The 13,172-nt window shown below is 36.0% G+C and overlaps 1 protein-coding gene across 2 annotated transcripts in view; it reads left to right on the top strand.

Moving 5' to 3' along the window:
* The window catches only part of GABRA4 (gamma-aminobutyric acid type A receptor subunit alpha4), a 184,793-nt gene that overhangs the window by 59,724 nt on the left and 111,897 nt on the right, over positions 1-13,172 (top strand). The window contains exon 9 of one of the 2 annotated variants that reach the window (XM_045834608.1): positions 6,693-9,556. The exons of the other annotated variant lie outside the window; for it this stretch is intronic. Coding sequence (XP_045690564.1) covers positions 6,693-7,226 — 534 coding nt within the window. The 3' untranslated portion in view covers positions 7,227-9,556. Of the gene's footprint in view, positions 1-6,692; positions 9,557-13,172 lie in introns of those variants that run through there. 2 annotated transcript variants of the gene reach the window in all.

The raw sequence follows: 13,172 nt of genomic DNA, 5'->3' as shown, positions 1-13,172 counted from the left end.
TTTTAAGAACTAGCTCTTGGATTCATTGATCTTTTATATTATTTTTTATCCTCTATTTCATTTATTTCTGCTTTGATCATTATTATTCCCTCCTGCTTTCTTTGGGCTTTGTTTGTTGTTCTTCTTCAAGTTTTTTAAGCATGAAGTTAGACTGTTTATTTGAGCTGTTTGTTTGTTTTGAGGTAGGCCTGTAATACTATAAATTTCTCTCTTAAGATTGTTTTCCCAGTGTCCCACAGATTTAGGATTGTTATGTCCTAATGTTCATTAGTTTCAAGGTATCTTTTGATTTCTTCCTTGATCTTGTTGACTCATTCATTGTTTAACAACATGTTATTTAGATTCCATGTCTTTGAATGTTTTTCAGTATTCTTGTTGTAATTGATTTCTAGTTTCATAGCATTGTAGTCAAAGAATATGCTTGAAATGATTTCAATCTTTTTAAATTTATTGTGACTAGCTTTGTGTCCTAATGTGGTCTATCCTAGAAAATGTTTCATGGGCACTTGAAAAGTATGTGTATTCCACTGCTTTGGGATGAAATATTCTGAAGATATCAATTAAATCCATTTGATCTAGTGTCTTGTTTGAGGTTGCTGTCTCCTTGTTGATCTTCTGTCTGGGAGATCTATCCATTGAAGTCAATGGTGTGTTAAAACTCCCGACTATTACTGTATTTCTGTCAATCTCTCCTTTTATATCCATCAAGATTTGTTTTACATATTTGGGTGCTCCTATGTTGGGTGCATAAATGTTTACTAGGGTTATATCATGTTGTTGGACTGTTGTCTTTATTATTGTGTAGTGTGCTTCTTTGTCTCTTACTATAGCCTTGGTTTTAAAGTCCTTTTTGTCAGATATGATTACTGCTACCCCAGCTTTCTTTTCTTTTCCATTTGCATGAAATATCTTTTTCCATCCCTTTACTTTTATTCAGTGTGCATCTTTTGATCTGAGATGTGTCTCTTGGAGGCAACATATATATGGGCCTTATTTCTTTATCCATTCAGTTACCCTATGTCTTTTGGTTAAAGCATTTTAAGCCATGTACATTTAAGGTGATTATTGATAGGTATGTATGTAGTGCCATTTTATTAGACTGTTTTTGCTCTGTTTTTTCTCCTTTCTCTTTTTCTTCTTTTTCTTAAAGCCAGTTCTTTAACATTTGTTGCAGTACTGTTATGGTGTTAACAAGCTCCTTTCGTTTTTTCTTGTTTGGGAAGCTCCTCATTTCTCCTTCAATTTTAAATGATAGCCTTGCTGGGTAAAGTAGCCTTGGTTGCAGGTCCTTGTTTTTCATCATCTTGAATATTTCATGCCACTTCCTACTGGCCTGAAATGTTGCTGATGAATAATCAGATCACAGTCTGATTGGTGCTCCCTTGTAAGTAACTACCTGCTTTTCTCTTGCTGCTACTTTCAGGATTCACTCCTTGCCCTAAACTCTTGTCATTTTAATTATGATGTGTCTTGGTGTAGGCCTCTTTGGGTCTAACTTGTGTGGAGTTCTCTGAGCTTCCTGGACTTGTGTGTCTTTTTCTTTCACCAGATTAGGGAAGTTTTGGTCATTATTCCTTCAAATAAATTCTCAATCCCTTGTTTGCTGTTTTCTCCTTTTGGTATTCCCATGATATGGATGTTATTCTGCTTCATGTTGTCCAAAATGTTTCTTAGGCTCTCCTCATTTTTAATTTTTTTCTTTTTGCTGCTCTGTCTAGGTGTTTTTTTTTCTACCTTGTCTTACTAAACACTGATGCGATCCTATACTTCTTCTAACCTACTGTTTATTCCTTCCAGTGCATTATTAATTTCAGATATTGCATTCTTTATTTCTGACTGGTCCTTTTTTTATGGTTTCTATGTCTTCTTTCATGCATTTGAGTATCCTCATTATCATTACCCTAAACTCCCTATCTGATAAATTGCTTGCTTCCATTTCATCTAGTTCTTCTGGAGAATTCTTTTGTTTTTTTTCATTTGGGGTATGTTTATTTGTCTTCTCATATTGGCTGCTTCTTTGTATTTTTGGCCTTAGGTGTTAAACTAATCAGTCATTGGCCTGATTAGCTGTTAATATAATCAAGCAATAATCTGCAGCCTGGCTTAAGGACTGCAGGCTAGGGCAGAGTAATTCCTGGAGATGGAGCTCTTTCTTTTCCTCAAGCTGATGCCACTTGGAGAGGAGTGACCTTCCTGAGAAAGATGGCTCCTGCAGTATGGGAAATGACTCAGCACAGAGATCCTGTCAACTATTCCCTCAGTTCTCTCTCAATAGCCACCAAACCCAGACTCTCCTCAAGCACCTCTAGTACATTCTGCCGCTCCTCTGCCAAAGCCCAGGATAAATAGCTGCAAATGAAATTTTGTGCATCGGCTCTTTAACAGGCTCTGTGTGCCTACAGCTGTCTCTGTCTGACAGAGAAAATTCCTGTTGCTTTTCACAGCTGGATGTTGTCTGAATTCCCTTCTGGCTCTGGTGCTGTAGGCTGGGGAGTCCAGCTTATGGTTTAGACTGAACACTTCTCTGGGGAACCTCCTGGCTGCTAAAATATCCCTCCTTATCTTCAGCTGCCACCCATGGGAGCCCAGCTAGCCCTCTTGCATCTCCACACTCCCTACTAGTTATGTTGTGGTGAAGTGGTTTCTTCTGTATGCCCTTGGTTATAAGACTTCCCTCCAGCTAGTGTTCACTTGGTTATTAGGATGCTTTCTCTACAATTTAGTTGTAATTCCAGATTGGTCCTGGGAGGAGATTAGAGTAGCATCTACTTACTCCTCCACTATCTTGGATCTCCCCACACTCTCTCCATTTTCATCCTCTTCCTTCATTGATTCTTTTTCTTCAGTCACCATAGACTGATCCTGTCTCTTTTTACTTGGGATTACTTTTTTCTCCAGGCATTTTCTTTAAGTCTATTCTTACATTTATTTGATATTTATAATTTGTCTAGTTGTAGATGTTGTCAGAGTATAATTTTCAAATCTTTGAAAACATGGCATATAAATATGGAATAGATGTAAATCAAAAGTTTTGTTCAGCTCATTAATTAATGAGGGAACCACTTAAATGGTAAAACTGGTTTAAAATCTTTCTGAGTAATAGATACAAGTAACTTTTTAAAAAAGGGAATATCAGGATGAGGTCTCTAGGTTAAATACAGAAGTGTTTAAAACCCTACAGGACAACAAAATCATAACTTTTGGTGGTCTTTTCTACTGGACAGTAACCTACAAATTAATACATAACTTGGTAACTTCACAGTGTTAAGGCTCAAATCCAATATTAAGTAGCAAAATCAAACTCAAGTAAGTTCTCCTAGAGACTTAATAATCCTTGCACGGACTTGTTAAATAATGCTTCATTATAACATTGAATAAACATGCAGTACTCATTGCTGACTTCCAAGTCTTGAATAATTTTTACAATATAATTGACTATTACAAACACTTGAGTGACTCAAATAGGTAGAATTCGTTTATTAAGTTCTTTAATGCCTCCTCCACATTTATGCATGAAGAGCCTGTATAACATGGCAGAATACTCCATGTAACAATGTATAACTTCCAGCCAGTCATAATCTTTCTGCTCGTAGTTTTTCCTACCATAAATGAGGAACTGGAATAAGTTGATCACTAAAAACTTTCCGTGTTTTAAAATATTGTTATTCTTTAAGACTGGAATTGAGAAGGGCAAAATATCATGGTTCTTTAACTGGCATGTGGAGTTAGGCAATGGGGCCCCCTAATGGTCTTCAATGAATTCTTGACATGCCAGCCTTCTAATTATCCCAGAATGTCTGGGGAACTTCTTATAAAAGGTTTGGGAATACTTCCTTTAGGACTCTTGATTTAACTGGTCTAGATATGTTATCTAGTGCCACAAAAATGCTGCATAACAAACAATTACAAAACTTAAATAGAATACAATAATTTATTTTTGCTTTCAACTCTATGAGTTCTGTTGATCTTGGTTAGGCCTGGCTGGACAGTTCATTGTCCCTTAGCTGGGACAAACTGACACATCTAGTGGTCAGCTAGCTGTTGGCTTCAGGACAACCTCACTAGGATAACTGATTCTGCTCCAAAAGATTTCTCCATCAGCTTAGCCTAAGTTTGTTCTAGTGTTGGTGGCAGAGTTCTGAGAGTGGAAGCAAGCAAGGACTTGTAAGACTAAGACTCAGACATGGCAAACCATCAGTTCTACCACATACTGTTGGCCAAAGAAAGTCATAAGGAAGCCTGTAGGGAAATAGGCTCCATCTCTTGATGGGAAAGAAGAGGCAACTCATATAAAAAGGGGCATAAATGTGGAGAGGGAGGATGAATTGGTGCCGTTTTTATTCAACTTTTAAGATTCCTCAGGCAGGAATAGATCAGCTTTACCTTGCAAAGTGCTTCTAAGTACTCTCCAAAATGCTATATGAATGTTGAGGTTTTCCAGTCTGGCTGGTAGAAACATGCACTATCCTGGCTTTGTGTATGCCAGATACTGCTTCTAATCCTTTCAGGTGGTTCTTTTCAAAGCCTTTGGTAGTTACCCCACACTTAATATCTGATTTGTACTTAGCAAAATATTCAATAGGACTCTTCAAATTTTTGGAGCTCATTATGTTTTTTGGCATATACTTCTCTGTTACCTTTCCCTGTCAACTCTAGCCCTTTGATTTCAGGGGTCTGTCAGTGATTCTGGTACTATGTTGTCGAATAATCAGGATTTTCAAAAATAGGGTTTTTTTTAACATATTTTGTCTAGTTTTCTTAGTCATTTCATGCAGGAGAGTAAATTCAGTCTCTGTTGCTCCATTTCGGCCAGAAACAGAAGTCTCCAATTCTTAGAATTTATGCTTAGGAAAAAGAAGGATTTCTAAAGACTATGGATGACTTAACTTTTGGTGGAAAAAAGCAGTATGCAAATATCTGATTATAGTTTAAAATATGTATTTCTCTCTTGCTTGTGCAATTTCACTCTCTTCCCTTCTCTTTTCAGTCTAGTTGTTATATTTTATTGTATCGTGTGTGGGTATTCATTTTATCTTACCAATGACAGTATAAGATTTATTTAGATGTTGTGACTATACCATACACTTCTTTATATTCTTCACCATGTGTGTTACATTTTAGAGTTAATGGTAATCAATTAATGATTCTCCTTTTCTGTAAAAAAGGACTCAAACCCTGAGGATTAGTTAAGTGTTGTTTACTTGTGCTTTGTAGAGTGAAATTCAGGGTAAATAATGGTTTTAACTTTTAGGTTGATGTCAATTTTGGTTTAAATTGTCTCCACTTAAATTAGGTGCCATATGTTAGACTACAATTGCTTATGAGTTCAACTACCACCTACTTAGAACAATACTCCAGGCTGACAGAAAGAACACTCTCTAAACCTCTCAGACCCTCTCATTTTGGTGAGGCTTATTTTCTTTCTCAGAAAACTTGAAGTCATAATTCACAAACATATGTATGGATCGAACACTTTCAACCTGCTCGATGTGTGTGATATTGAGAAAAGATATTTGTAGAAGAAGTATTTCTCTGTAAACTCTCAATTGTATTAATATTATCTGTGAACTTTCCTGTAGACTGCCTTCTTATAATCACACACTTGTGTTCTTCTCCCTCCCTCTCTCCTCAACTTCTGCATCTCCTCCCCTGTCATGTATTTCATAAAATGATAGGTGGAGAAGGCAGACAAAGTGATTACTATATACCCTTAATTTGACTTAGGATGAGCATAATTACAAAGCAGAAGTTTTTGCAAAAAAAAATCAAACTATTATCTAAGGACAAACATGATTATTTGGGGAATCATTTGATCAGTTGCTTTCTTTCATTAGTATGGACAATCTATAGTTGGCCACACAGTTGTTTATTGTGCTTGTCAAAATACAAGGAGAATTAATTTTAATATTTTTCATGCATCTGCCTTTAATATAGTCTTATTCTACACATAACATAACTTGATGGAAAATATTGAATTCCATGTTAAGTTAAACATTTTTATAGGTAAATAATTTGAACTCAGATATGCATACAATGATACGGTGATGCTGTTTATATGTCTGGGACAACATTTTATTTACAATCTATTTTCTTTTGTTTTTTTCACTATTGTGGTAAAAATCTGAAATGCATTAGGATTTCTAGATTTATAACAATGTGTATAATTGCCTATATAAGATTATGAAAATAAATCCCAGGAATCTGGAAATGAAAGCTTTTGGATTTTTTAGGAATGTCATGCACATATGGGTGGTTATTATTATTGTTAATCCACACACAAGAATATCCTTCCTGTTTATAAAGCAAACATATACAAAGCTCACTGAAATGTATACAACATATCCCAGAATATTATTTATAATAAAACTGAACTGTACTGCTGTCATCATAAACCCTTAAAATAAAGTCAAGTGTAACTGTAGTTTATACTCCTAAAAGCCTAATTTTTTTAATAGATTTAACTTCTACTTATAAGAATGGATAGCATTTTGAAATTAAAAAATTTTGATTCAGCATTTCAAATATGTACACTTTCTTTTTGGTAAGCTTTTACATCAAAACAAGAGAATGTAGCATATTAGTAAATGTTTATTTTATGAGCACAGCTCATTTTAATTATTTGATACATTTAGATTTTGTATACATCTCCATAAAATGACATACCAATGCAATTTTTATTATGCCTTTTTCAGAACACAAATGCCAATCAGAACATGAGGAAAAGAACAAATGCCTTGGTTCACTCTGAGTCTGACATTGGCATCAAAACCGAGGTAGGAAACCATTCGAACAGATCTTCCATGGTTGTCCAAGGATCTTCTGAAGCCACATCTCAGTCTTACTTAGCTTCCAGTCCAAACCCGTTCAGCCATGCAAATGCAGCTGAAACTATATCTGCTGCAAGAGCACTTCCATCTGCTTCTTTTTCTACTCCTAGTAGAACTGGGTATGTGCCCCGGCAAGCTTCAACTGGATCTGCTTTTACCCAACATGTGTTCGGATCAAGACTGGGGCGAATTAAGACCACAGTTAATACCGTAGGGGCTTCTGGGAAGTTGTCGGCCACCGCTCCTCCCTCTGCTCCACCACCTTCTGGATCTGGCACAAGTAAAATAGACAAATATGCTCGCATCCTCTTTCCAGTGACATTCGGGGCATTTAACATGGTATATTGGGTTGTTTATTTATCTAAGGACACCATGGAGAAATCAGAAAGTCTGATGTAAATTTTTTGCTATAGTAGTTTCCTAAAATATGATGAACTTAATGCAAAATGTCTTTTTAAATGTTTTTAAAGATAAACAATTATTCTTTGCTAAAATAAAAATGCTATATAATTTTTCCATTTAAAAAATTCAAGCCAGTTATTGGGAGAGTTAATTAATTCCTCAGTGAAGAGAAAATGAGCCAATTTTCATTTCAGAAAATGATTTAAATAGAATCAATTCTGCATTCAAATTAGACAGAATACAGACCATCTTGGAAAGTTGAGACAAGAGAAATAGGGCTATTAGAAATATGTGGTGCATATTTATGTACTGAAATTTGAAAACAAACTATGACATTTTTAAATATACACTATGAAGATCAACCAACCACCCTAAATTTCCCAGTGGCATTGCCCTTAATCAGAATTGTTTAGCAGACATTATATCTGGTGACCTTTGGAGACCCTCTTGCCTAGTATCTGCAAGAAAAGAACTTTTCCCGTTAAATGAAACATTTTTAAAAGGAAACTGGAAGAAAACAAATGCTGACCAATGGAGTGAAACCTCTGCTTCATTGAAAAGAAATAGAGGCTAGGGAAAATATGTTCCCTGGCACGATGGCCAAACAAGACTTAACAGTTGACTTGAAAATTTGTGCTTTGAGCCAAAGTTTAACTCATTGTATGAATTATTTTGATAGTAGTTCATTCAGTTATGTGTTTTTTCAACATATGTTTATTCAGAGCCTACTGTGTCCCAGACACTATGCTAGACATTGTCTCTCTAGGAAAGCTCCTTCAGCATTACCTGCGATATTACTTCGATAGAACAGTCAGTGCATGCTAATGAACCATAAACTAGCAGAAGCCACTGCATTCTTTAATGGAGAAAAATTATTTAGAGTCTGTAAACATATTTAAAATATTTGTCTCCTATACAGATAGAGATAACAGGTATATTGTTCACATAGCCACTTTTGAGATAAGTACACATTAGTACAACTTCAGCGATTGACATCAAAATATAATGAAAATGTGGTATCAATTTTTCTAAGTGAAAAGCACTTTGTGCCTGAAAGTAGAATTCTAGGCGCTGTAAGAACTTATAGATTACCTGTCTGAAATGTGATCAGAATCGCAGAATCATGAGAATTAAGAACTCAATATGAAGCCTTTTTAAATGCTTTTCCCCAACATAGATCTGGTGAAATGTATTAGCTAGTGAGATGCTAAACTTCTGGAGAGGTTTTGTGTCCATAATTCTGTATTTCTGGACGGTTTCATGTTTATTTGGGGAAAGGTTTGCACAGTTTCGTAAATGAGGTGAGCTTTTCAGAATTAAAAGAGCAGCAGCAAAGGAATGGAGTACAGAAAAAAAAAACAAACCCCAAAACCCGTAGCCAAGGGGTAGGATGCCACTAACTCCATTAATACAGTTTATCAAGATTTTCATGTGCTAACTTTTCTTTTTCATTAGGTAGACATAACAAGTTAATTGAATTTCAAGCAGCTCTCTTATGCTGCTAAATCTAGGTTGATTTTTTGTTGCATTGCTTCCAGATTTTTATTTTATACTTCTCTCTCTCACCTGGGTTTTGTGGATGAATGTGTTCTGGAAGTTTTGGGGAAAATTTTGAGAGAAATGGCCACTTTGCAAACAGGAGCTCTAATTTTTTAGAAAGGCAATTGTATTAATTGGCATTAGTTTTTCAATTATTGAATTATTTGGAGTGGTTTTGTCTGAGACCTGTAATGTGTTTAAATGCCAAATATTGTGAGTCATATCTGAGAATTCCTTCCTGGTCATCTCTCCAGGTAATTCCTAGAATAATCACAGTTTTAGGGCTGAATTATGCTTTCAAAATCACCCAATCCAAATCCCTCATTTACAAATTGACATCTGTAATATGAGGCCCAGTAAAATTTATATAAATATATATATTTAATAAAGAATATTTATACAAAAAGCTTATCAAACATTATCTCATGAATGTGAATAGATTGCTAGCCTTGAGAACAATAATTGAAATTGTTGTTGGAAGTTATGATTGTTCTTTGTTCTAATGAAAGGACCTTATTGCTTTGGTGAGGAATATACTCCTTGCTTATTTATTGGCCAATTTTTAACAAGTATTTCATTGTCTTCAATTTTTAAAAATAAATTCTCCCCTTATAAGTTTTATAGATGTTGAAGGGATAAAAATAAATGATTTTGGAATTGTAGACCAGAGATGCAAATGAACTCATAGTATTTTTCTTATTTTTGTACATGAAGAAGATTTTAAGTAAATCAAGTGACCAAATAAAGAGAAAGGGAAAAATTAACCAAGAATTCTTTTATTTTTTAAGATTTTATTCATGTATTAAGGAAGGGAAAAAGAGAGGGAGAAAAACATCAATGTTGGTTGCCTCTTGTGTGCACCCTACAGGGGATCTGGCCTGCAACCCAGGAATGTGCCCTCACAGGGAATAGAACCAGCAACTTTTTGGTTTGCACTCAATCTACAGAGCCACACCAGCCAGGGCTAGCCATGGATTCTTAATTGTTAATTTGAAGAAATTGACCAGAAAATCTAACCATTAGTAGAAAAAGGAAGTGTTTTATTAGCACCCAATGTTATTAGTAATAATAATAATAATTCATAGTTTATTTTTTCCCCAATGAATTCCATCAAATTAATTCAAGGCTAAATTCTTTCATATTTTGGTCATCATTTCTATCTTTCTAATAACTCAGAGCTACATTAATTGTAACACTTGTGACTTGCAAGTTTTCACCCTTAGAAAATTTCATTAGAGTTATGAGAACTCAAAGTCCTGGCAATTTGTGAAGAAGGATTCTGACTGAGAAGACTACCTTTGCATGTCTCTATTTTTTTTAAATATATAATTCAGAATTGTTTCATTCAGCACCAAGATCTACATTCTAGCTTTCAACTGCAAGTTGGACAATAAGTGCTATGTCATTACTTTTAATTTCCTCCAGGCATGACTAGGTATAATAATATATTTACATGATTAATCCACAGTTAAAAATAACTTGCATTTGTGCATATACAGAGTATGTGAATAATGTGTATTTTAAATTAGACCTCACCCATCCTGAATTGGAGTAGGTAGAGAGTAGTCACCCTCTTTTACAGAAGGAAATGAATCAGAGAAAATTTAGTGACAAAGATAAGAGCTGGAAAGGGTTTAAAGGGTCATTTTCCCATCACCCGACTTTAGCAGTGATTGTGTTTCAAGCAATACATAAAATAATTCTTATTTATTTTATCCATGAACTGGTAATTCTGTCTGACTTGGGAAAAAATCCCTACTTTCCAATGCCCCCTTTTCTAGATTTGTGAATACCCTCTAAGGGAAAAGCACCAGGTAGAGAAATGAGTGAACTGACTTCAAGTTTTGACACCCACTAGTGTGGTTTTAGACAAGACATTTAAACTCCCTAGGCTTTGTTTCCTATTTATAACAGGAAAGTGGGATGAGAAAATATCTAAGATTTCTTCCCATTTTAATATTCTCTGGTCCTCATGTAGCCTAAATACAAGCATATGGAACAGATACACTGGATAGTTTGTGCCACAAACAGATATTTATGGGGGTAAAACTGAGTTTAGTGCCATTGCTTAATTACTTTTAGCTCAAGGCTCGCCTCAAATTAAGGTTTTCTTAAATAACGTTTCTCCACTTAGATTAGATATTTTCTTCCTTGTGGAAGATTTTGTTCCTTAAAGACTGAAGAATTTTGATTCTTTTTCTTTTTCTTATTTGGTTTTTATTCATCTTTCCTGGATGGGCTCCTGGGTAATGTTGGACACCATGCTGATGTTTAGATGTACAAAGGAAACAAAACTGTTTTATTTCCTTATAGGTGGTCACAGTCAGGTAGTGATGGTAGATGTGTGGACAAATCACTATGGAGTGTAGTAAGTGATACAACAGTATAGTATAGAGCCGAGACTAGGGTGATATGAATGAGCACTAACCTCAGGCACAAAAATATTTGAGGCACTAAAAAACTCAATAAGCAAGATAAATAACATTTTGAAAGAATATTTTAAAAAGTCAAAATTCATGCAAAAATCCTCGATAAACCAAATACCCAAATTTTAAATAAGGATGGGATCAGTATTAATAATGTTTTCTTTTGCATCAAGCTCTAATAATACTTGGCCTGGAACTGGTACAGAGGGCAGAAAAAAATTACGTAATTTTGTAACTTCATTGATGGAGAGGAAGAAAGCGTGGTGGCAGAAAGGCTTCACAGGGATACTACTGAACGGAGCTTTGTAGAATCATTTGGAATTCTAGCCCCTCTGCCTGCTCCCACAAACAAAAAGACACATTTTAAGCACCACATGAACCCTGAAAAGAGATACAGATTTGGAACTCCAGGGGGAACTCTTACTACAAATACTTCAGGGTCTGGGGGAGAAGCAGGAAAATGAATACAGGGCAGTGCGCATTGTTAATGTGGAAGGAACTGCTGGGGCTGGATTAGAGAGAGTTTTGTGTAAATCATTAAAAAAGATTGGGTTTGATCCCCAATTAGTGGCAATTTATTGAAAATCTTGACAGATAATAAAAATCAACATGGTATTAAAACTGAACCCAGGTTTGGCAGCCTGTCCCAAGGAAAGCCACACCCGTGAGACAAGTGTTGGTGAAAAGGAGGGTGACTTATTGGAGCGCCAGCATTTTGAGAAGAGGTGGGAGAGGATTCCTGTCCTCAAAAAGCCATCTTAACATCTCTGGTTAAGCCAGCAATTCTTAGAGGGAGTTGGTGGGATTTCAGTCCAGGAAAACTTCCCAGGGGGAGTGCAGACATGCAGTTTCTTTTGAGAGAGGGAAGCAGGAATAAGGGGAGGGTGCTGGAAGGGGAGCTGTTCAGTTGTAGCTCAGGTTTGCTCCTTTTGTTCTGTTTTCTCTCGATTCGCTTTAGTCAGACATTTATGATTTTGCTGCTGGAGTGAGCACTCCTCACAACTGCAATAAAAATTCCACCAGAGATGAAGGCAGAGGGTTGACTTCAATTTGTTACAGAATACATAACTATGGTCACTAGCTGGGAGATACTAAACCATGGTTACAACTGAACACTTGAAATAGTGCAGGCAGAGGTTTTCATGAGGAGGGAAGAAAGGGAAAGCAGAACAAAGAGTTGAGGGGAGGGGTTTTGCACATGCAGGCTGTGTCCTTGCTGGTCCCGGTAGGGATCTTTAGGTTAGTGACCTTAAGTTGACCGTCTGGTTTTTGCCAGTTTAGCAAGATTTTGAGGTCAGGCAATTTGTTAGGTTTACACAGGAGCTAAATCTGTTGATTCTAGTATAAAAATACTTAGAAAAGAAAGTTTTAACATGTAAACTCTAGCTTTGAGAGAAAAATCAGATTAGATTGACAAGCTGGGTTAAATATTTACTAAGATCAATATGGGTGCCTTTATTGGGTGTGACATATGGGTGCCCGCTCATATATCACATTTCTTGTAGTTATTTTGTGAAACACTAAATCACTCAGGTGACTCTCCCTACAGCCCAGATTTGGTGCCCTGCAACTTCTGGCTTTTTCCAAAACTAAAATCACCTTGGAAGGGTAGAGACTTTAGACCACCAATGAGATTTAGGAAAATAAAACAAGGCTGCTGATAGTGATTGGGAGAACTGTGTGAGGTCCCAAGGTATCTACTTTGAAGGGGACTGAAGCATCATTGTCCTACTATATACAGTGTATCTTGTATCTTGTATCTTATTCAGTAAATATCTCTGTTTTTCACGTTACATGGCTGGATACCTTCTGGACAGACTTCGTATAACTGGAATCCTACAAAGACAGATTTTGTTCTCTTGACTATTCATGGTCCATCTCATGGCTTCAAACAGCCTTGCGGGCCATTTCAGGACCATCAGACTTACTGACATATGTATCCTATACAAGATATCTGCCAGCCAAGTTCCTCTCTCCT

The sequence above is a fragment of the Phyllostomus hastatus genome, unplaced genomic scaffold (genome assembly GCF_019186645.2).
Source record: "Phyllostomus hastatus isolate PE091 unplaced genomic scaffold, TTU_PhHast_1.1 phas_contig_196, whole genome shotgun sequence".
NCBI classification, from domain to species: domain Eukaryota; kingdom Metazoa; phylum Chordata; class Mammalia; order Chiroptera; family Phyllostomidae; genus Phyllostomus; species Phyllostomus hastatus.
This window is presented reverse-complemented; position numbering and strand designations above follow the sequence as displayed.